At 37.5% G+C, this 23,979-nt stretch overlaps 1 protein-coding gene across 5 annotated transcripts in view; it reads left to right on the plus strand.

Moving 5' to 3' along the window:
- Positions 1–23,540, plus strand: part of LOC126101586 (histone acetyltransferase KAT6A-like) — a 295,397-nt gene extending 271,857 nt beyond the window's left edge. For all 5 annotated transcript variants that reach the window (XM_049912240.1, XM_049912244.1, XM_049912242.1 and 2 more), the window contains 2 exons: positions 17,714–17,998; positions 23,222–23,540. In XM_049912240.1, coding sequence (XP_049768197.1) covers positions 17,714–17,998; positions 23,222–23,269 — 333 coding nt within the window. In that variant the 3' untranslated portion in view covers positions 23,270–23,540. The remainder of the gene's footprint in view (positions 1–17,713; positions 17,999–23,221) is intronic.
- Positions 23,541–23,979: the final 439 nt, after the last annotated feature.

The raw sequence follows: 23,979 nt of genomic DNA on the forward strand, positions 1-23,979 counted from the left end.
GAGGGAGGGTAGGGTAGCTACGTGCAGTCGGGAGGTTAGACAGAGGGCAGGACAGCAATGGGGTGGGGGGTAACGGAGGAGAGAAGTAAAAAGACTGAGGGTATATTGGTGGGATAGAGAGCTGTGTAATGCTGGAATGGGAACAGGGATGGAGTTAGTTGAGTAAGGACAATATTAACAAAAGCTGAAGCCAGGAGGGTTATGGGAATGTAAGGGATATATTGCAGGGAGATTTCCCACCTCCGCATTTCAGAAAACCAAGTGTTGGTTGGAGGAGTCCAAATGGAACAGGCTGGAATGAAGAACATCTTGTCTCATAATGCAACTTAGGACCCACCTGTGGGACGTAACATCTTAGAACAAAGAAAGATGTATATTTTACTGCTAGCTCAAGTTCAAAAGTTGGTACAATGCAAAAAACTTAACATTGGCAGTTTTAGGTGGTGAGAGTTTTGTACTGTGGTTGTGTCAAATACCATTAGAGGTCAGGCCTCAACTACCTCGTTTACAACACCGCCAACTTCAACAAGCAGTTGCATGATAGATGTTACCGCATCATTTATGTTGTATGCTTCTTATTGTTTTCCTTTAATATTTTTAAATTAGTGAAGAGACTAATCCTGGTCCGTCATGGATTTCAACTATGACCCTCACAGCACTAGAAGGGATAAAGATCCCTATGACCATTTGTCAGTTCTGCCTTTGTTAAATACAGAGCACCTCTGCAGGCTTGTTTCCCTGCCCCACTCCTCTCCCCTCTGGCTGTCGTAATTCTAGTCTGCACATGCTCGAGACCATCTGCCAGTTTATCGTGCCCAGTCCCTGAAAAATAATGAGCAGAAATCAAAACCTGTCAATGTATTCTGATCATGCTGAAAGTCTTCCCCTAATATACAAATAGTGTTACATTTGGTTCTACTACTGTGCTAAGTCCCTTTTTGGTTCCATCTGTAGTGTTGTCAGGTATGAGATGAATGGCTATGAATGCCCATGAAAGGTCAAAGTCAATATTGGGCCAATTTTGTAATTATCAAATTTACTCATACTCTGCATTCCACATACTGATTTATTTTTCTCGTTCTACATAGTGTTTCATCAGTGTCTTACGTCACCTTTTGTGAAATTTGATGCTATTTTTACTGAATCCAGTCAGTATTTAAATGACCTGGTGAAAAGAGTCAGTAAAAGTCAGTTTCAGTACTGTTGGAATCTGTTGTTTTAATGTCATTATTTAACAACAATGGTAGAGTTTACTGCTTTGGAGCTACTGGTCATTTTCCAGTTTAAACAAACATGCTCACACATGAACCACAGATGTATCCAAACATCCACATGCAGCTATGGTGACACTAACTGTTTCAGTAGTTGCTCAGGCTGATAGGAGTGAAGTGAGGGGAAAAGGAGATATAAGCAGAGTGAGAGGAAAAGGATGTAGAGGCTAAGAAGGGGTAATAATAATAATAATAATAATAATAATAATACTTTATTCAACATTGAATGATTTATTGCATATGTATGAAAACAAGTTACAATTCTTGGTACATAGCACAATAATACATCCTTCTGAACATGTCATTGACCAACAAAACTATTAAATTACAAATAAGATGGTGCTTAACACCATTTACATATTTTTTGAAACACTTCTTCTGCATGTAAGTGTGGATTCTTCTAATGTGTAAAATGGATTTTGTAACAGGGATTTCCTTCGCTGGAATCTAAGCTTCATTGTGGGTAGGGTCATAACTTTACTAGGCAGTGCATTGCCTAACTTAAAACCTATATATTGTGGCCGCTCTTCATAGAGTGCTGTTCTGTGGCTGCTGATGTAAAATTTTTCTTTATTTCTACTATTGTACTGATAGAATCCGAACAAATATTGGGCTGCAGTCAAGTAATATGGATTTTAGAATGTAAATGTTTACTACGGTTAGTACACCAGTTTTTGGAAACAAGCCATGACATGATTCCTTGTATTTTGCTCCACATATCATTCTTATAGCCCTTTTTTGAAGTAGCAATAGCTTATTTATGTTCACTATGGTTGTTCCCCAAATTTATATTCTGCAGTTAAGGTGAGAGGAAAATAGAGCATGGTATGCAGTCTTTAGGTCAACAGTGTCTTTGCAGAACTTACTAATCAAATTAATTGCAAATATATTTTTAGACAACTTACATGCTAGAGTGTCAACACGTGTGTCCCATTTTAGATTGCTTTGAATTGTTATACTGAGGAATTTTACATTAAACTTTGTTTTTACTAATTCATTGCCTATGTATTGTTTAATTTCATCATTACAACTACTGTTGTTAAACTCCATGAGACATGTTTTACTACCGATTACATTTAAGTGGTTCTCATTAAAGTATTGAACAATTTCCTTTGTCACATTATTACAGTGGATCTCTAGTTTGTTAATTGATTTCTTTTTATGCACAATGTATGTATCATCCACATAAAGCACTATTTTGGAACTATGAGTGCAATATCTTAAGTAATTTACATAAATCAAGAACAGAAGAGGACCCAGTACTGAGCCCAGGGGCACTCCTTATTTTGTATTAGTGATTTTGGATGTGTGAACACCACTTTCAGTTTTAAGCAGTACAAACTGTTTTTGGTTACTCATTTAAGATTTTATTAGGTCATGAGCAATGCCTCTGATGCCAATGATCCATAAGATTATGATGTTCACACAATCAAAAGCTTTATGAAGGTTGAGGCATATACAAGCAACATGTTGCTTGTTCTCAGTGCCACTTATTATCTCTTCAATTAATTGAGCAGCTGCTATGTTTGTTGATTTACATTTTAAGAAACCATTTTGATTTTCAAACATTAGATTGTGCATCTGGAGAAAGTTCATAATTCTGCAGTATATTGTTTTTTAAATAATTTTGGAAAAGACAGGAAGTATTAAAATTGGTCTGTAGTTTTGAATTTTGAGCTTGTACTCTTTTTTTAAAGATTGGTGTTACTTGAGCTATTTTTAGTCTGTCTGGGAAGGTATCTGATCCTATTACATTGTTTACTGCTGTAGCTACAGAGACATTTTGTCGGCACACTTTCAATACATTAATACTGAGGTCATCAGGCCCTGTGGATCTGGAAGATTTGAGAGAGCTAATGATGTTAACTATTTCTTTGCAAATTTGTGAGGGCTAGATATATAGTATGCTCAGATGGATTGCCTTTAAATTTATACTGCAGGATATTATGTTTGTTATTGATAGTTTCCCCTAGTGAAGAAAAATATTCATTGAATATATTAGCAATTTCAAGTTGTTCTGTTACTACCATCCCATTGTGGTCAATAATAAAGTCCATACAGGATTTTCTCTGCCTGTTCTAAAACTGTTTGTCACTCCCCAGATCACAGTAGTAACACTGTGAAGCTGAAGTGTGTTTGCAATGTAGTTGCTCCTGGTCTGTATTAATAAATCTTTATAGTATTCTTGATAAGTTTTGAAGGTCTCCTTTAGCTTGAGATTTTGTGTATTATTCAACATTGCACTATGGAATAATTTTAATTTTTCCCTTGCTTCAATGACATCATTATTTATCCAGATACTTTTGTTTATGTTTTTGGTTTGTTTGACTTTTGTGGCTACAACTGGGCATGTGGCATCCAAACAGTAGTATAAGTCAGCAACAGAGCTATGATAGGAAATGCTATCTTTCTCAAACCATGGACTGTGTGCTAACAAGCAGTTCATTCTATTGATGTTATCATTATACATAATTCTTTTGCTTACATATAGTTCCTTTTTAGTGACAAAGGACATCTCATTTGCCTCCAATTGAAGCAGTACAGCATGGTGATCAGAGATGGCTAGTTTTAGAACAGATGTACTGTAGGAAAGAGGGGTCATGTTTGTTGTTATATTATCCAGACATATTTTGCTGTTGCCGTTCTCTCTAGCTGGCTCATGGATAAGTGGCATCAAACTGAATTCATTGAGTAAGAGGTGTAGCTTTTTGGTGTTGGCATTGTTGATTAATAAGTCTATATTTATATCCCTTGTTATTATATTATTTACCTGGCCATTTAACCCAGAAAATGTACTTTCTACAAATATCAGTAAATCAGATAGATTTTAGAAAAATGAATCCATACATGTGCCAGGTTGCATATACAAGCTGACAATTGCCATATTTTCTCTACCCCATTTTAGATTTATTGCAGCAAATCCTGTGATTCCTTCTATGCAGAATGCACTTACGTCAATAAGACTGAAATTGGTTGCTTTAACAGTAAAGACTGCTATGCCACCCCAGACTTGTTTTTCCTACAAAATTTCATGGCGAGTGGTTGACTGATGCTAATTAGATCTTCAGTGTACCAGTGTTCAGTTATGACTAAAATATCAGGTTTATCAAGATGTGTAATAATATCTATATCATTGTACTTATTTTTAAGACTACCAAAATGTTGGTGTATGACATTAAGTCTGAGTTTCTCCTGCTGGACTATATGGAGTGATGTAGGGCTACCAAACTGTCCAGCAGGCTTTGCAAGCTTCCCAGGCTTGCCTGCAGTGGCTGATTGTGTGGCAGATTCTGATTTGATGGGTTGTGCCATTCCATGGCAATGCACTTATTTACACAACTTTGTGGAGAATTTCATCTAATTTCATCTAATTTCCTTAGCAAATAATTTGCTGACAGTCTTTTTGCATCTTTTATTCATGTGCATACCATGAGTTGTGTGAAGGGCTCTGCCTAGACTGCTGACATTTACCAGGGACACATTGCGGACTTTATATTACATATTGTTTAAGTCCATCAGTTGTCTTGTACACTTTCAGGTTCACTATAGATTGTTCCATTAGATCTTGTCTCTGTGGAATATTAACAATACTTACTTTAGTGTTAATAAACTTACTGAGTGCCACTTTCATGTTCCTGATAGTGTCACTTCTTTGATTTTCTGCTACATTATTTGTACCTACCGTGATTATGACACAATCATTTGATGAAAAACTCTCACTATTTTGTACAGGAAATTTTCATCTATTTCTGAAAAATTTGTACTCCTTGTGCTATCTGTCAGACAGGGGGAAGCAAATTATTATTTGTGGGGACTTCAATGTAGATTCTTTGAAAAAGGGTAATAGGAAAAATGACCTTGAAGTTTTACATGGTTCTTTCAATTTGACACCCGTTATTGATTTTCCTACTCGGGTGGTAAAGGATAGCAGCTCACTGATAGATAACTTCTTTATAGACCAAGATAAGTTTAACCAGATAAATGCTCAGCCTGTTGAGAATGGTCTTTCTGATCATGGTGCACAGCTAGTTACAATATATGACATAGCTCCATTCAGCAATACTAAACAGTCCTCCAAAGTAGTACGTTCAGTCAAAGATTTAACAATTGCAAATTTCAGCGGAAGCCTACAGCAGTTAGACTGGGATGAGGTGTACCGTGAACCTGATGCCAATTTAAAATATAATTTATTTCATGACATTTTTGTAAATGCATTTGAAAACTGCTTCCCCAAGAAAATAGTTAAATATACTCGTAAGAAACCTTGTAACAAACCATGGCTTACTAAGGGTATAAAAATATCTTGTAACCGGAAAAGGGAAATGTATCTGACAGCAAGAAAGAGTAGTGACCCAGAAACTATCAAACATTATAAAAACTACTGTGTTATATTAAGAAAAGTTATTAAAAAATCCAAAAGTATGTGTATCATGTCTGAAATCAGCAACTCTGATAATAAAATTAAATCAATTTGGAATATTATTAAAAGAGAAACAGGTCAACCAAGAGCACAGGAAGACAGTATTACCATCAAATTGAATGAAAACTTTACGAACAAATAGTCAGAAGTTGAAAATATTTTTAATAATCATTTTCTAAATGTTGTGGATATAGTAGGATCCAGGTGTTCATTAGAAGATGCTAGGCTGTTAATGGAAGAGGCCATACCTACGCAATTTGATACAATTGAAATCTCACCCACTTCTCCCTCTGAAATTAGGAAAATAATAAACTTGCTTAAAAGCAAAAACTCACATGGAATTGATGGTATTTCCAGCAAAATACTAAAAGCTTGTTCTCAACAGATAAGTAAGATTCTCAGCCACCTGTGTAATAGCTCTCTGGAACAGGGCATTTTCCCTGATAGACTGAAATATGCTATTGTTATACCTTTGCATAAAAAAGGGATAGATCTGATGTCAACAATTACCATCCAATCTCCCTTCTAACAGCTTTATCCAAAATTTTTGAGAAAGTAATGTATTCAAGAGTAGCTTCACATATCTGTAACAATGAAGTACTAACAAAATGTCAGTTTGGTTTCCAGAAAGGTTTTTCAACAGAAAATGCCATATATGCTTTCACCAATCAAATTTTGAATGATCTGAATAACCGAACACCACCCATTGGGATTTTTTGTGATCTCTCAAAGGCTTTTGATTGTGTAAATCATGAAATTCTGCTAGACAAGCTCAAGTATTGTGGCATGAGTGGGACAGTGCACAAGTGGTTTAATTCGTACCTAACTGGAAGAGTGCAGAAAGTTGAAATAAGCAGTTCTCATAATATGCAAAGATCAGCACATTCCTCAAACTGGGGAACTATCAAGAATGGGGTTCCACAAAGGTCAGTCTTGGGTCCTTTGTTGTTCTTAATATATATTAATGACTTGCCATTCTATATTCATGAAGAGGCAAAGTTAGTTCTCTTTGCTGATTATACAAGTATAGTAATCACACCTGACAAACAAGAATTAACTGATGAAATTGTCAATACTGTCTTTCAGAAAATTACTAAGTGGTTCCTTGTAAACGGACTCTCACTGAATTTTGATAAGACACAGTACATACAGCTACGTACAGTGAATGGTATGACACCATTAATAAATATAGACCTTAATCAGAAGCATATAGCTAAGGTAGAATATTCCAAATTTTTAGGTGTGTCCATTGATGAGAGATTAAATTGGAAGAAATACATTGATGATCTGATGAAACGTTTGAGTTCAGCTACTTATGCAATAAGGGTCATAGCAAATTTTGGTGATAAACATCTTAGTAAATTAGCTTACTACGCCTATTTTCACTCATTGCTTTCATATGGCATCATATTTTGGGGTAATTCATCACTGAGGAATAAAGTATTTATTGCACAAAAGCGTGTAATCAGAATAATAGCTGGAGTCCACCCAAGATCATCCTGCAGACATTTATTTAAGGATCTAGGGATATTCACAGTAGCTTCTCAGTATATATACTCTCTTATGAAATTTGTTATTAACAACCAAACCCAATTCAAATGTAATAGCAGTGTGCGTAACCACAATACTAGGAGAAAGGATGATCTTCACTATTCAGGATTAAATCTAACTTTGGCACAGAAAGGGGTGAATTATACTGCCACTAAAGTCTTTGGTCACTTACCAAATAGTATCAAAAGCCTGACAGATAACCAACAAGTATTTAAGAAGAAATTAAAAGAATTTCTGAATGACAACTCCTTCTACTCCATAGAGGAATTTTTAGATATAAATTAAGGAAAAAAAATATAAAAAAAATAAAAAAACACAAAAAATAAAAAAGTTGTTATATTAACTTAAGTATGTTGTTAAATTAACTTAATTATGTCATGTATTGGAAAATTTGACTCGTTCCACATCATTACAAAATATCATATTCATGATCCATGGAACTAGTATTAATCTAATCTAATCTGACACGCAGCTTCACCACAGCTGAAAGAGGTGCTCTAAATTGAATGTGAGCCAAAGCTATAAAGTTGTCTTGGATACTTGCGATATTTCGTGCTATTCCACGACCATGACTGTGTCCATATATTAGAATCCATCCCTTCTTGTTTTCACGTATTCCACTGTTGTTATCTTGGACAGTTTGTTTATGTTCACTTAGGTTAGCATATGAGATAAGTGCTTATCTGACAACTTTTTTTGGTAATACCAGTTGGAGAGCTGTCTTTTGTTTTTGATTTTGGCCTGCAATTGTTGAGTAGGCACTACTGATCAGTTCTGCTCAAATTTTTATTTAGTACAGAAACCTCAGCCTTTATACACCAAATTTCACTTATATGTGTGGAGCTTGAGCAATTGAGTAGGTAATAGAAGGAATGATACAGGGGGAGTTAGATGGCTTTCAGTGGCAGTAGCAAAGTGAGAATATTGACCAGATAGTCTTTGAGTTTCTTTAGAAAGGATTGTCTGTCAGTTACGTATGCTTCACATCTCATTCTCCCTCCTTGTGTTGTGGATGTGCACACTGTCATTTGTAATCCATTCTGAATTGTCTTTTATGATGTATATTATTGTTTTGTGTATGTCAAAGAAGCAAAAGTTAAGATGTCTAGCTTTTTAAAGCATTTCTGCATGTTTTAGAAGTCCTTTTTCCTAAAATGACTCAGACTGCCTTTCTTTAATTATCTTTTTTGTTTTTGTTGTGCTTGAGTGCCCCTACACTATCACTCCACACTGCAGGTACACTTCAAAGAGTCCATGATATACTGTGCACAGAAGCTATGTCATTTCCATTTCAACTCATTATCCGCAGTATCGTCTGAGATTTATTGTCTTGTACTTCTTGGAGCTTTGTTTCTTCCACCTCTAAATCCATATGTTCAGGCATCTCTACGTTTATGAACAATGCTTGCATAGTCTTTTTCCAGTTTATAACCAGTATATTTTCCAAGAGCCATTGGGCTGCAATGTTTGCAGAAATATGTGCTCTTCTTTCAAGCTGCTGTGCATTTTTTCTCTGTTCAGTATTTTATGTCACATGCATAGAACACAGGGTGTATGAAGAGGAATCAACTGATTTAAAAATCATTTGAGATATTTGCGTGAACAACATACTGTTGGAAAGAGCAAACTCCTGAGTTTTACATGGTTCCTGCTAGGTGGCAGCAGTGTTCGTCCACTTCAGTTGTAGTAAAAATGGGGTTGGAACAACAGAAAGCATTTTGTGTTCTACATTTTGTGCAGTGTAGGTCAGTACTAACTGTTCAGCATGACTTTCATACTAGGTATGGTGTGGATCCTCCTGCAGTGCAGAGTATTAGATGATTGCATGAATAATTCTGTGAAACAGGTTGTTTGTGTAAAGGCAAATCCCCAGACCGTCCCCGAGTGTCTGACAAAGACATTGATCAAATGTGCCATAGTTTCACAAGGAGTCCACAGGAATCCATTCGCCGTGCATCTCAACAGCTCAATGTACTCCTGATGTCCATCTGGCATGTGTTGTGTCGATGTTTACACATGTAACCATACAAAATTCAGCTACTGCAAGCGCTTCATGAAGGTGACAAACAACAGTGTGTGGAGTTCTGTAATTTCGTTCTTGGCAAGATGAAGGATGACACTTTTCTTCCACACTTAATGTTCAGTGGTGATGCAACATTCCATTTAAATGGAAAGGTGAACCATCATAATGTGAGAATATGGGATACAGAAAAACCACATGAAGTTGAACAATATGAAATGGACTCTCCAAAATTTAATGTGTTTTGTGCAGTTTCACAGCAAAAGGTGTGTGGTCCATTTTTCTTTGCTGAGAACACTGTTACCAGAAGGACATATCTTCATATGCTTGAGAACTTTCTCTTCCTACAGTTGAAGACTGATTCAAATGACTTCGTTTACCAACAGGATAGGCCCCTGCCACACTAGCATCTGGAAGTGTGGAAATTTTTAAACCAAAGGATTACTGACCAATGTATTGGTCGGACTGGACCAAATGATTCAGTCATACATTACTGCCCTCCAAGGTCACCAGATCTGACTGTATGTGATTATTTCTTGTGTGAGTTTATAAAAGACTGTTTATGTGCCTCCATTACTGACAACAAGGAATGAACTGAGACATGCATACAGCAGCTGTGGAAGCTGCAACTCAAGACATGCTTGCTGCAGTGTGGGAACAATTTGAATGCAACATTGACATATGCCATGCACTCAAGTGGGGCGTATTGAACACCTATAAAAAGGTATGAAGAAACCTTTTTGAGTTTCTCGTTCATCAAAAAACAAAATTCATTGTAGATATTTATTAGTTTCAGAAACAATATTATGAAAAGAAAAGTTGCTACTCACGATATAGCGGAGATGCTGAGTTGCAGATAGGCACAACAAAAAGACTGTCACAGATATAGCTATTGACACACACACACACACACACACACACACACACACACACACACTCCACACACACACGACTTGTGTGCGTGAGTTGTATTTGCTTGAGTGTGTGTGTGTATGTCTGTCGTGTATTGTTGACAAAGGCCTTACTGGCCGAAAGTTTTATTTGTGAGAGTCTTTGTGTTGTGCCTATCTGCGACTCGGCATCTCCCCTATATGGTGAGTAGCAACTTTCAAAAAAATGGTTCAAATGGTTCTGAGCACTATGGGACTTAACTGCTGTGGTCATCAGTCCCCTAGAACTTAGAACTACTTCAAACTAACTAACCTAAGGACATCACACACATCCATGCCTGAGGCAGGATTCGAACCTGCGACTATAGCGGTAACGCGGTTCCAGACTGCAGCGCCTAGGACTGCACGGCCAGCAACTTTCCATTTCATAATATTGTTAGTTTCAGAAATATAGACAAGCCAAATCAGATGATTCTATTTGATACATCCTCTATCTTCTTCTCTGTCTCTTCAATATCTGTATCATTTACAAACAAATTAAACAGCTATGGCTCGATTACCAAACCCTGTGGCACTCTATATTTGATGCTCCTGGTTTCTTACTGGTATGAGTTTCTTATTGATACATGCTGTTGCCTGTTTCATAGGTACAATTGTACCCACTCTCTTGCTTGACCATAAATGCCATATATTTCAGTTTTTGTATCAGTGTTTCATGGACACATGTGTCAAATGCTTTGGAGAGATCCAGAAACATTGCAGAAACAACCTTTTTCCTCATGTCATTATTGTAAAATATACTCTGTCACACTGACAATTGCCGATTCTGGAATCATGTTGTGTTTGTCCTGAAAAATAAATAAATAAGAAGTTCCATAATTTCTGGGAAACCTGATATCAGTGAAATTGATAAGTTACTATTGCAGTCATCCGTAATGCCTTTTCCCGTATATTAACACTGCAGAGAGCTAGCAGGAAAACTGATTAGTGTCTCAGTTGTAGGAAAGGAGACTGTGAACAACTGATTGAAAGTGTTTGTAATGGAGGCAAATGATCTTTCTTTGAGATCATTATAACCAGTTACAACGTGGAAAGTAGCGGTGGGACCAGTGGAATTGAGTTTCGGAGCATGAGGAGCATGTGTTGCCTGTGAAAGGAAGGGGAGGGATTCAGGTGACAGATTTTGGGATGGACCTAATGTTTTGGGGAGCTTCTAGATGTCATGTGAACATCTAGGTTGATTCTGCAGAGGTAAGTTTTGTAGGCAATGGTGTCAGAAATTTGGTAAGACACTCAGCCACAGAGTCACTATGATTCATGACCATAGTGGTGGAATTGTTACTTATAGTAAGAGTGATAATGCTGGGACAGGTTTTAACATCATGAATAGCTTTTAATTTAACAATTGTGATGATGAACTTATTGAGATTGTATGAGGACGATCCAAAGTGCAAACAACCATTTATTTTCTATAATAGTTACATAATTTTAAGGGTTGAAGAATATTTTTGTACATAATTGCCATTTCGGTTGATGCATTGTTGTAGATGCTGTGTCAGTTTTATAACATCCATACCAGCTCACCAGCATATTCTTCAGAAAGCGCTGTACCTCACCTTTCACCTCATAGTTGGAACAGAGCTGCTGTCCAGACAAATGGTCCTTCAACTTAGGAAACAAGTAGTAGTCACTCAGTGCCAAGTCCAAACGGTATAGTGGTTGGGTATTTGGCCAAAGTTTTGCAGGAGATTGATGGTTTGATGGGTGACATATGGATGGGTGTTGTCATGGAGAATGCTTTTTTCCTTGCTCAGCATTCCTCTCCTCCTGTTCTGAAGTGATTTTTTGATTTTTTTCAGTGTTCCAGAGTACCTGTCAGTGTTTACTGTTGTCCCAACAGGCAGAAAGTTGATCAATATTACCCCCTTCCAGTCTCAAAACTCAGCTGCCATAACTTTACCACCAGACTGTGTTTGTTTGAATTTTTGGAGCTTGGGCAAAGAGGGTTACCACCATCTGCGTGACTGTTGTTTTGTCTCATATGTTAAGTGGAATTCCCAGGTTTTGTCCCCCATCATGATCAAGTCCAAGAAATTGTCCTTTTCATCTACATACCGGCAAAGAAATTTCCAAGAATAATCTACTCATTACCATTTGTGTCTTCTGTCAATAAACATGGTACCCATCTTGCACAAACCTTCTGATATTCCAAGTTTTCCATTAAAGTCCTGTGGATGGTGTTGTGGGTTGGCAAGAGAGCCAACCCGGTATACTAGAGGAAGCCGAAAGGCACGCGTTTTAGCTCATGCAGGCTGGCGTGAGGTCTGGAACAGGACAAGGAAATTAGATTTTAGCGAAAACCGTACGTAGCTGCTGGAATACTTAACTTTAATCTGGAAATGGTGAACGTCGCTCTTGACGGTACATGTTTTACAGCATCAATAGTAACTGGTAATGGCGCCTTGCTAGGTCGTAGCAAATGACGTAGCTGAAGGCTATGCTAACTATCGTCTCGGCAAATGAGAGCGTATTTTGTCAGTGAACCATCGCTAGCAAAGTCGGTTGTACAACTGGGGTGAGTGCTAGGAGGTCTCTCTAGACCTGCTGTGTGGCGGCGCTCGGTCTGCAATCACTGATCGTGGTGACACGCGGGTCCGACGTATACTAACGGACCGCGGCCGATTTAAAGGCTACCACCTAGCAAGTGTGGTGTCTGGCGGTGACACCACAGATGGTGCTTTAGAAAACCATGGGAACCAAAATCCAAAGAGCATCCAGAGTGATCCTCCAATCTTTATGTGTGATTTCCTCAACTTTCATGACTGTCTCACTGGAAATTGTTTTCTTCATTGTGACTTTCAGTACTACTGGCTGTAAATTCTCTTCAGTACTTGCAACTTAAACCCCTTCCTCCCCTCCCCCCCCCCCCCTCCCCTCTCCTGTTTCCAGTGTTTTGTGATTGTCATCTCTTTGTCTTCATTTTAGTTCTGTTATCTATTTACCTATCCATCATACCTCCCATTACCTCCACACTTCTTCCTTCCACTGTACATCTTACTCCTTCTAGATTCCACACAACTTTTCTCTCCCTCCACTTGTGTCTATCTGAGCAAACCATCAGTATCACCACAGGTGGCTGTAAAATATCAAATCAAAAACACCTTCAGCCATCTATAGTTCCAATTTTATTTTATTTTTGCTACCTGTTTCAGCATTACACTACATTACATTTAAGTCCCCTGCCCAATGTTTAGGAAGAATCCTACTTCTTGTACAATCAAAATAGATGCCAAAACACAGTCACTAGTACCTGTAGATTTCTTTTTAACGATGTGATTCCTTTGTTCCTCAGTTCCAGGCAAGTCTATGGAAACCTGTGACTGTATGCTGGCCCCTGTTTTGACTGTACAAGAGGTAATTCTTCTTACACGTTGGTCAAGGGGGCTGAATATGGCGTAATGTAACACTGAAACTTGTAGCAAAAATAAAACAAATTGGAAATACAGACAGCTGAAGGTGTTTTTGATTTGACATTTTATATTGAACAGCTGAGGTCATGCAACCAACGTGTATAAAGATGTACAGAGACAGGTGCTTATGTTTTGGTATCTGTATATTTTTGCATGTGAGAGTGCATACTTAAACTATATGCAGAGTTGATGCTCAAAAACAGGTGGAATGTCTGTGTTGTTAAGATGCATACACATTTGCAGGATGAGCAGTTCATAAGCATATTGCTCAGAAAAGTATATGTGGCTCACAATGACTTGTTAGCTGATCAGTTTGAGGATATGCTGTTGGTTTTACCTGGTAAGCACAAAGGAGTCACTCAAGCTTCAGGGGGGACAGAAATGTTGCATATTCAGAAGCATATATGTGCTCACAAGCAATGTGGCTCACAGAATGTGTAGGTGATTCTTGTTGCATCTGTTTTTTCCTCAAACAGCTCATGATTGAGTTACGTGCAAGTGTACACACACCTTTACGTGTCTACTTATGATTCATTCATGAGCTTAAGGGCTGTAGTTGCCTTTTATAATGTTTGTTTAATGCAAATATTTCCTATATTTAAGCTACAATATTCATTTGTGTAATAAACTGCATGTTCCTTGCTACTAAGTATATTTATATTTTACATGAATTTTAAATATTTGCTGTATGTATTGAATTAATCTATACTGTTTCAAATAAGCCTTTTATCGCTAGTATAAAACAATAAAATGCAGATGATAGGTAAGGAGCAGGTAAATGGTAAGGTGCCAGGAATAATTTTGACCACGGTATTAGCACAAGGATTATTATCTTGGCCTTCAACACAAGATAACAAACATACAACATCTTGAAAAACATATTTACACTTTGGATTATAAAAGAACATGTACTTCATTCCAGCTAAACAATATCTGTAAGAGTAATAAACAATAAAAAAGCTTTTACTATCTGTTTAATTGAACAACTTTTAATCAACAAAATTAATGAGCTACTCCCTGTTCACTGCTGTTTACATAATCAGTCCACTGGAGCCTTGGAATAGTAATAATAATGAACAGAAAGAAAGAAAGAAACACCATTAAAAATTAGTATTTAAAATGTGAAAATGACATTACCAATAAGTGATAAAATCTTGCTACCAAAACACATATGGTGCCAATTATATACCATGAAACATTTATACGCAAAAGAGTTATGATTAAGTGCTGGAGAAACTATGTTCTGCATTGGCACTACCAAAATTATCATCTAGTTTAAGGCAAACAAAATGACTATAAAAGGTTGCAAATGAGGTTATAATTTAAAAATACGGGAAAGCTATTCCTATGAGGTTTTGTGATTGCAGCTGGATCATGTTGACTTCTTGCCACAATATTTTGGCTGATGACTCTTCAGCCATCTTATGGTATCTGCCACTGGATACTGCTAGTTCACAGTTTCGGCTTTATAGCAAAAAGTGGCGCTGAGATGCATGTGCATTGGTGGCCATCACAGGCGCATACTCTCTCTGTCGAAGTCCTAGCCCTCTGCAAATACTATTCCATCTGTGGCACACAGTCCCATGCATAAAGGTGAAACTAAATGTCTGCACTCTGCTGGAATGCATGCTCGCAGTGCTAAAAACAAACATCATATGTTGCCAGACATGTCATTATGAATAAAATGTTTTCTGTCAGAAGAAATTAAAGAGATCAACAAGTTCCAAGCCTTGTCCAGTTGAAAGCCACTGTCATAATTTATAAGATCTTGTGATAGACGTATTTCCATACATTCTTTAATTACTGAATCCCAAAAGGACCTCGCCAGTGTCAAGGTTTTTGTGGCGGAATAATCCATAGTGTCCTGCGGTAATTCATTGCTCATACCCAAAGCTTCAGATGCCAAGACACTCAGATTTGTACCAAACTTTGCATGTTGATAGAGTAACAACCAAAAATCTGATCGGGTTTGTACTATGTGCTGTCATTCAGCAGAATGTGTGTAAAAGTGAAGTAAAAGTTACACCAGAACTACCAGAGGAAAGCAAAAGCACAACTGTGAGCCACTAACACACATATCTGTGTTGGTAGAGCATTAGGTCATCAGATGAAGGGTCTTAGGTTCAAATCCCAAATAATGTAATTTTTTTACTGTATTATGCTTGAAAGTGTTATATGGGACAACATGTTTATAAAATGTAAAAGGGCTGTTTGGAGTTTACACCAGTGCACTCTTGGCAGTGTGCTTCCGCTTCATTTCTTTTATAGTTGTAAATCTATAGAGTACATTTGTAATTTCACAGAATAAACATACAAACTGGGATAATAGAATAAAGAAACAATTGCATCACATACTGTGGAAGTATTATTGGTAATAATAATAATATCAATAATAATAATAATATCAATAATAATAACATAATAATAATAATAATAATAATAATAATAACAATAACAATAATAACAACTGACTGCAGATGGCAGTGCTGCATACATTAGATGTGCATATTGTGGCTAGATTCTTGTGTTTGTGCACACATAGTGCTGCTGTGGGATACGAATCCATGGAACGTTATTGACATTCGTATCAAACAATAGCATATAACACTTTCACGCATAATACAGTAAAAGCAAAATTAAAGGAAATATGTCAATGGGTTTGAACCTGGGACCCTTCATGCGACAACTTAATGCTCTACCTATTTTTTTATTTTTTTCCCTGTCCTTCAGGTTCTGTGCCAGCAATATGCTTATGCTTTGCTCTGGTAGTTCTGGTGTAGCTTTTAATTAATGTTATACCTGTTCTGCTGGATGACAGCACATAGCACAAACCAGATTGTAGTTTGGGTGGATACTCTATCGAAAAGCAACAATTGGTACAAATCTGAGTGTCTGGCCTCTGAAGGTTTGGGTGTCAGCTACAGTTGAGTTACTGGGCTGCAAAAGGCGAGTGTGGCACTGATTTTCAATGTATATTTCATGTACTGTGTGTATCATCTGACCTACATAAGCTTTGCCACACTGGCAAGGAATTTTGTAAATCATGGCTTTCTGTAGACCCAGATTGTCCTTTGACAAGCTGACTAGAGCAGTGATCATCACCAGTGGCCAGCAGATTACTTTAACTTGATGTTTCCTTAGGATCCTGCCAACTTCAGATGAAAGGTTGTTGATGTATGGAAGGAACACCCTGGACTTGAACAGCTTCTTATACTCTTGATGTTGTGGATGGTTATATTCTTTCCTCCTTAGTGCTGTACTGATCTGATGTGGAGAGTAACCATTAACTTTCACCACTCACAGTAGTTGTTTCATCAGAAACAATTTGTGCCCGGTGCACCAATGTTCTAAGGATGTCGATAGTTTGTGAAGGGTGATGGCAACTTGACCCTTGCAGATAGAGGTCCGTATATGTGGGCTTAATGGTAGACGGAATGCCCTACTTCAAGAATCACATCAGATACAGGACAACCATTGTCATTCAGCACAGAGAAAGATAAGGAAAATGCCATCATTCAAAACAAATAAAATTGATAAACATAAACATGGAAAATTAACCATTACGAGAGACAATAAGTGAATGTTCAGTGCACATAAAGCTCTCATGATATAATCTTTTGCTCAGGGATTATCATGGAGTAAATATACTGATACTGTGTGCCCAGAATTACTCCACTTAGGCTAACTTCCTTCTTAAAGTGCTTCTCAAAGTTCACCGTCAGGGCTGGACTACAGGAACCACCACCAGAAGTAAAAGGCACTCAGTATAAATTACTTTCCCACTTAGCTACGGTGTGGAATCATATGGCAGCATAGTGCCTCTAGTCCATCACCAACATAATGTTTGGACTAATTCTGACATATGACTGACCCGTGAGTGCGACTGAGCCATTTAAGTTGGCAAAGCATCGATTGCCACCAGCAGGTGTGGAAGGTAAATATGTTCCTGGAAATTAGGCAAGGACAGAGTAAGAAACTAGCAATCCCATTCCTTGCACTGCTCAGTAAACTACTTTTCTTTGATTTGTAATGTATTGAACAATTTTGCATACTGAAAACATACTTCTTAGACATTTGGATATGTTTTACAGGATGGATGTGCTGGGAACACAGTTTTCCACTTAGTTGCACGAGAATCATGTGATCCGAACTTACTTGTGATGCTGCTTGCAAAAACCAGCTATGCCAGTAACATCATAAATGAGAAAAATTTCAATGAAGACACCCCTCTACACATGGTTGCAGCAAATCATTCCATTTCTCCAACACGTCAGCGGCTTGCTGTTCAGCATCTGATTGAATCTGGAGCTGATCCTAAAATTAAAAACAAGAGTCAAAAGGCACCTCTTAGTCTTGTACCAACTGAAAGGAAGCAGGTATTGTCTAATATAATAACCACCATATATGTAACATCTAACAACCCTACCACAACAAAGATCAAAATTTAATAATGATTGTGATGTTGCTCACGCTGCTAAATACTGCATTTTGGGCAACAACAAAGTTATTATGTGGCAGGTGTCATTACAGCACAGTTAATAAAGTCATTTCACGTAATAATGAATAAACTAGACACTCATCTTTTCGTGTTTCCCACGCTGGTCTCGTTGTAAAATCATGGCTCAATCGTCGAAAATCTAGGTGGTGATGGTTCCAAGCTCGGATGCAAAGAGGCCTAGGTTTTATTTTGCTATATTCAAAAGTTTTATAGATGTGTTTCACAAACCATTCTTGAATATTACACTTTTGCAGGACAATGGTGATGTAAAAAAGTAATCAGCACTCCGAATTTAAGTTACACTTCTTTTTTATTACTCTTGTTGCAGTATCACGTAACACACAAACCATCACTTCACAATACAAAACATACTTGGAAACATCTTCCTCACTGTTAAAGTTCACATATTATAAGCTGACTACAATACGTGTCTTTCCAACGTTACGTCCAAGACTCGACCTTCTCAAGGTCCGACTCTCTAACTCTCGAATAACTGCTTACGTGCCCAAAAATCAGTGTTACAAGTACATCAAAGATCATAGTGACAAAAGAAAGAATACACATAAGAATAATATCATTGCAATATAGACCATACTGATGTATCAAAGTACCTCTGCATTAATGAAATCAAATCTGAATGTTGCCTCAGAAATATGTCAACTACTTTACAGAAACACAGTAGAATATTGCTGGTATCGAGAGGTTGAGCTGAGGTGCCATAATGGTTATGTAATTCAAGTACCATTACAAACACCAGAGTACTACTAAATAAATTCTCACTTTATGGAAGGGCTTCTCTGGCTAAAGTGCTGTATCTTCTTCTTCTTGTTATTCTTCCTAAATTTCACATAAAAATCTAAATACACTGGTCTGCGAAACTTAATGATAAGTTAGTTAAAGTAATATAACATGTTAACTACTCAGTGGAAATGGTGAAACCACTCACTCACCAAAGATTTGTACCAAAAGACTGGAAAGTTGCACAGGTCACATCAGTACTGAAGAAAGGAAATAGGGGTACTTACAGACCCATATCTCTAATTAGATTTGCAATAGTATTTTGGAACATATACTGTGGTCAAATATTATTAATTACCTCAAAGGTAATGATGCGTTGACACACAGTTAGCACGGATTCAGAAAATATCGTTCTTGTGCAACACAACTAGTTCTTTATTCGCACAAAGAAGTGAGTGCTGTCAGCAGAGGATCTCAAGTTGTTTCCATATGTTTAGATTTCCAGAAGGCTTTTGACACCATTTCTCTCAAGAGACTTCTAATCAAATTGCATGCCTACGTGGTGTCGCTTCAGTTGTACAATTGGATTTGTGATTTCCTGTAACAATGGTCACTCTGCATAGTAGCTGATGAAAAATCATCAAGTAAAACAGAACTGATACCTGGACATGATATATATATATGGTGCAAAAAGTGGCAATTATCTCTGAATGAGGAAAAGTGTAGCTGCTCCAGCAGGTGCATAACATTTCTTTTTGTGAATGCTTGCAAGTCTTTGTACGGGGAGTTACCACTTTGTTTGGGCTCAACCATTCCTTTCTTTTCCTAATATTAGTGCACAAATACAATTTCTCACGAGCAGTAATGATACAGAATAGGAATGGTAGGTGTTGTCCACTGGCCAATTTATGGCAAACAAGCAAAGATACATATATCGCCCCTTGCTGATTTAGTGATTTTGGCATACCTGTGCACCTGATTTTTGAAGCTTTCCCATTGCCTGAAAATATCACACGATGGTGGTATGATCACAGTTCATCACATTTGCCAGTTTTTGAGTACACTGACATGGATCATTGTGGATTAATGCAATTAAATGATTTTCATCAAACACAGGTGTTTTTGAACATGTAGAGTCACTAATGTCAAAATTCCATCCTTAAAATGAGAAAACCATTCTCTTGCCATGCTCTTCCCAGTGATATTACCCCATACATGGTGCAACTGTTTCTGGCTGCCTCCACTGCTGTCAACCCTCTACTGCAATCAAACAGAAGAATATCTTTGAAGTATTTCTCCACTTGGCACTCCATTTTCTAGTGGCCACACCTCCACTCACTATGTCCAAATGACAAAATGACAATATGTGAACTCAAATAGCAAAAGTGAATTACAAATAGAAAATGACAATTGATAAATAAGCCCATAGCCACTGGGATACCAATGTGGAAAACAAAATTGCTATGAACTTATGTATCAACCTAATATACATTACAAGCTACGTATAACACATGATACTTTTCAGTTGCTTTGATATGCTTAGAACCTCAATGGTAACAATCTTGTCAGATGCTTATCTGAATGAGCATATAACTAGACTGATTGTACCTGCTATCAAGAACAACTCTGACATGATTCACAACTCTGTTGGTAGAACCGAACCACAGGAATATGAGTAAGGGTCGCGAGAAAGGCGGAGATCCTCAGCAAAGAAAACACAGACCGACCAACTTTCTGGGAAGTGACTGAAAGAAACAGCATTTCCCTCACGTACATGCTTACGTAGCCATATTCTTCATACCTGTGTTCTCAGTTGTAGTGCTAAATTAAATACTGATGATGGTGAGTGCAAAATCCAACCACTGTTATGTAAATCATAACACTGTCAGAGCTATGATAGTTTGTTACTAGTATACATCTCAACTTTAACTGCATGACACATGTTCTTCTCAATTTTTTCGACGAATGTTTTTAAAGTGCTATATTCATCCGAACTGTAATTTCTTGGATGTTATGTTGATCTGCTTTACTAAGTACTGATGCAAACAAATTATTGTTATATTAAAATATTTTATATATTTTATTGTTATTTTTATTAAAAATAAAGGCATCTGTGTAATGTTTCAAGATATTGGTGGTAGGGTGATAACAGAGAGAGACAGTAATAAATTATGACTCTCCCCTTCCTCCCCCTCCCCCCACTCTTTTAACTAGTTGTAGTATTGCATGGGTGATCACAGTCAGATGTCACAAAATTGAACAATTCATTAATCCCTGCCACCCTCCTTCCCACCCTCACTGGATGAAAACCAGGTGGTTATAATTAAAGTGATGGTGTTCTGAATGATGCAGTGCAGGCTGCGTACATCATAGGATTCTGGAACATGGTAGATGTGTTCACAAATCACTGTGTTCATGGAGTATGCTGAGAAAATGATAGTTCCACTTTGTGCCACCAGGTGAAAATATAGTGCTGTAAGTAGTCAGAATGTGAAATGTCTCCTGTTTTGATGTCAGTATGCTGTTTGTCGCTTGGCGGTGTGTGTTGATTTCTTTTGTGATGTGAATGTTGGTATAAAGGGTTAAAAAGGTTTAAGTTTTCTGTGTGAAACACCATGGCTATTGAGAAGAAAGATCATGCACTGGTAAAGTTGTTTTATCAGAACAACCACAATCAGAACAACTGCATTGTGGGAATATCATTGACAGAAACAGCTGCAAAGGAGGCCCCATGTCAATAAATGGGCTAAAGAATATGATCAAAAAATTTGAAGAAACAGGTGAATTAGGTGTGCAGCAGGGGAAGGGAGTTGGCCCATTCCCATGGCAGTTGTTGATGAGGTTGCTTTAGCTATAGCTGACTGTAGCCAGTGCTCTGTCTGTGTCATGGAAATTGTCTCTCCTTGTAAACAGTTCAAAAGATTTTGTAATGATTTTTACACTTGTATTCCTACAACATTCAGAATGTGAACCAAATGAAGCTCCAAGATAGGCATATTCTTTGGATGGACAAGGCACTTTTTACTCTGCACTGTGCTTTGAATGCACAGAACTGTTACGTGTGGGGTTCTGCTCCACCACATGTTGTGCAGAAACATCAACTGCTTATAGCTTGTGTAACTTTTCGGTATGGTTTCTCAAGCACCTTCATTCTCAGTCTTTTTTCCCCTCTGAGGAGAGGAGAAGAGACGACACCTTGCAGACCTGTTAGGTGTACAGTGACATCTGCACATCATAAGGGCCTCATTGTGGAACAGATTATTCCATCTTTTCAAGAACATTACTGTGTCCACACCACTATTTTCATGCAAGATGGTGTGTCACCACATGTCATTTGGCAGGTGAAATATTTGCTCTGAGAAATCTTTGGTAATGACTCCAACACATCTAGGCAATTTCGAGGTGTGTGGTCTTCCACATTCTGTGACCCAAATCCATGTGACTTCTAGTTGTGGAGGTATCTCAAAGATCATGTCAATCAGGGTTGTATTCAGATTCTTACTGATCTGAAGGATGGCATATGGCCGCACGGGAGTAGCCGAACGGTCTAAGGCGCTGCAGTCGTGGACTGTGCGGCTGGTCCCGGGGGAGGTTCGAGTCCTCCCTCGGGCGTGGGTGTATGTGTTTGTCCTTAGGATAATTTAGGTTAAGTAGTGTGTAAGCTTAGGGACTGATGACCTTAGCAGTTAAGTCCCATAAGATTTCACACACATTTGAACATTTTTGTAATTTTTCTTTTTGATGACATATTGCTCTAATTACACAGGCTGTGTTGTGAGCATTGACTGTGCTATGTTTATGTTGCTGATCAGGACACTGTATTGAATGCGTGTCATAACTTGTGACCATATCCTAATAAATGCACCCATGGCACATTGTGACTGCTCACAGTGCGATATTTTCACCTGGTGGCAAAAAGTGGAACTATTATTTCTTTCACTAAATTCCACGAGTGCACTGATTGATGAACATCCCCGTGTCAACATCCTGCAATGTATGCAGCACTCTGAACACTGTCGGCTTAATTATAACTATCTGGTATCTGCAGGTACCCACGGAAATGGATATCGTGTAGGTAGAGTGAATATGGGGTTTGTTCCAGTAATTGATATTTCCACAAGGCCTGAGTAGTATTCGTGAGTTATTATTGCACCCTTTGAAAGGCAACTAATAAGAAGATTTTAACTCTCAGTAAAAACTGCATATAATCCTACATGCAGATGAAATTGATGTCATCTTTCTTGGTGCTTATACCTATGTTTTGTAAAATAACACAAACTGACTTTTCTATACAGCTAAATTGTTTCCTTTTGTGTTTAGACCATGTGTGTATTGTATTAATTTTTTGTGCTATCATTTGCAGGACATTAAGAATGTGTTATATCATAAGAGACAAGTTATATCCCAGTAGTGGAATATGGAAAGTACAGCAAGGACAATTTCTTTACACAGTAATGTGGGAAGAAGACTAGTGTATTAAGCTTCCTTAGACCATTATAGTGTAAGAATAATTTCATTTACCGCCACTGAGTGCTTTTCTCTGGATTTATGCTTGTTGGTTATTGCACACTATTTCTGTGGAACGCTACATGTATATTAATGTTAAAACTGTTACACAGTTGATTCACTTGAGCTTGTGTGTGTGTGTGTGTGTGTGTGTGTGTGTGTGTGTGTGTGTTTGTTGGATATGTTTTTTTATATGTATGAGAAAGAGAGGGAGTGAAAAATCTTCATTCTTGTATTTGTAGTAGTATCAAAAATGTTTTATCACTTTAAGTAGACATTGTAGGTGAAGCATTTTCACATATAGTTATTTTATACTGAAAATACATAATGTTCTGTGATGCTTCAGATTAACACTCATTCTTGTTTTATATTCTGATGTGTGTGTGCATATCAAAACTGAGCTGAGAACCATGTAACTTAAAACATTATTTGAATAAAGTGAAAAAATTTGTAAATAGAAAAATATGTTTGTCTGCAAGCAGCATGCTACAAGGGTATTTTAATTGTGAACTGACTTAAATGAGTAATAGGGATCCTTGGCATAGAAAGCAACTTGAAGAGTTGAAAACAAGTAAGTCATTTGGTCTGAATTAAATCCCAGTTCAGTTTCCCCTT

Source organism: Schistocerca cancellata, chromosome 9 (assembly GCF_023864275.1).
Source record: "Schistocerca cancellata isolate TAMUIC-IGC-003103 chromosome 9, iqSchCanc2.1, whole genome shotgun sequence".
Lineage (NCBI taxonomy): Eukaryota > Metazoa > Arthropoda > Insecta > Orthoptera > Acrididae > Schistocerca > Schistocerca cancellata.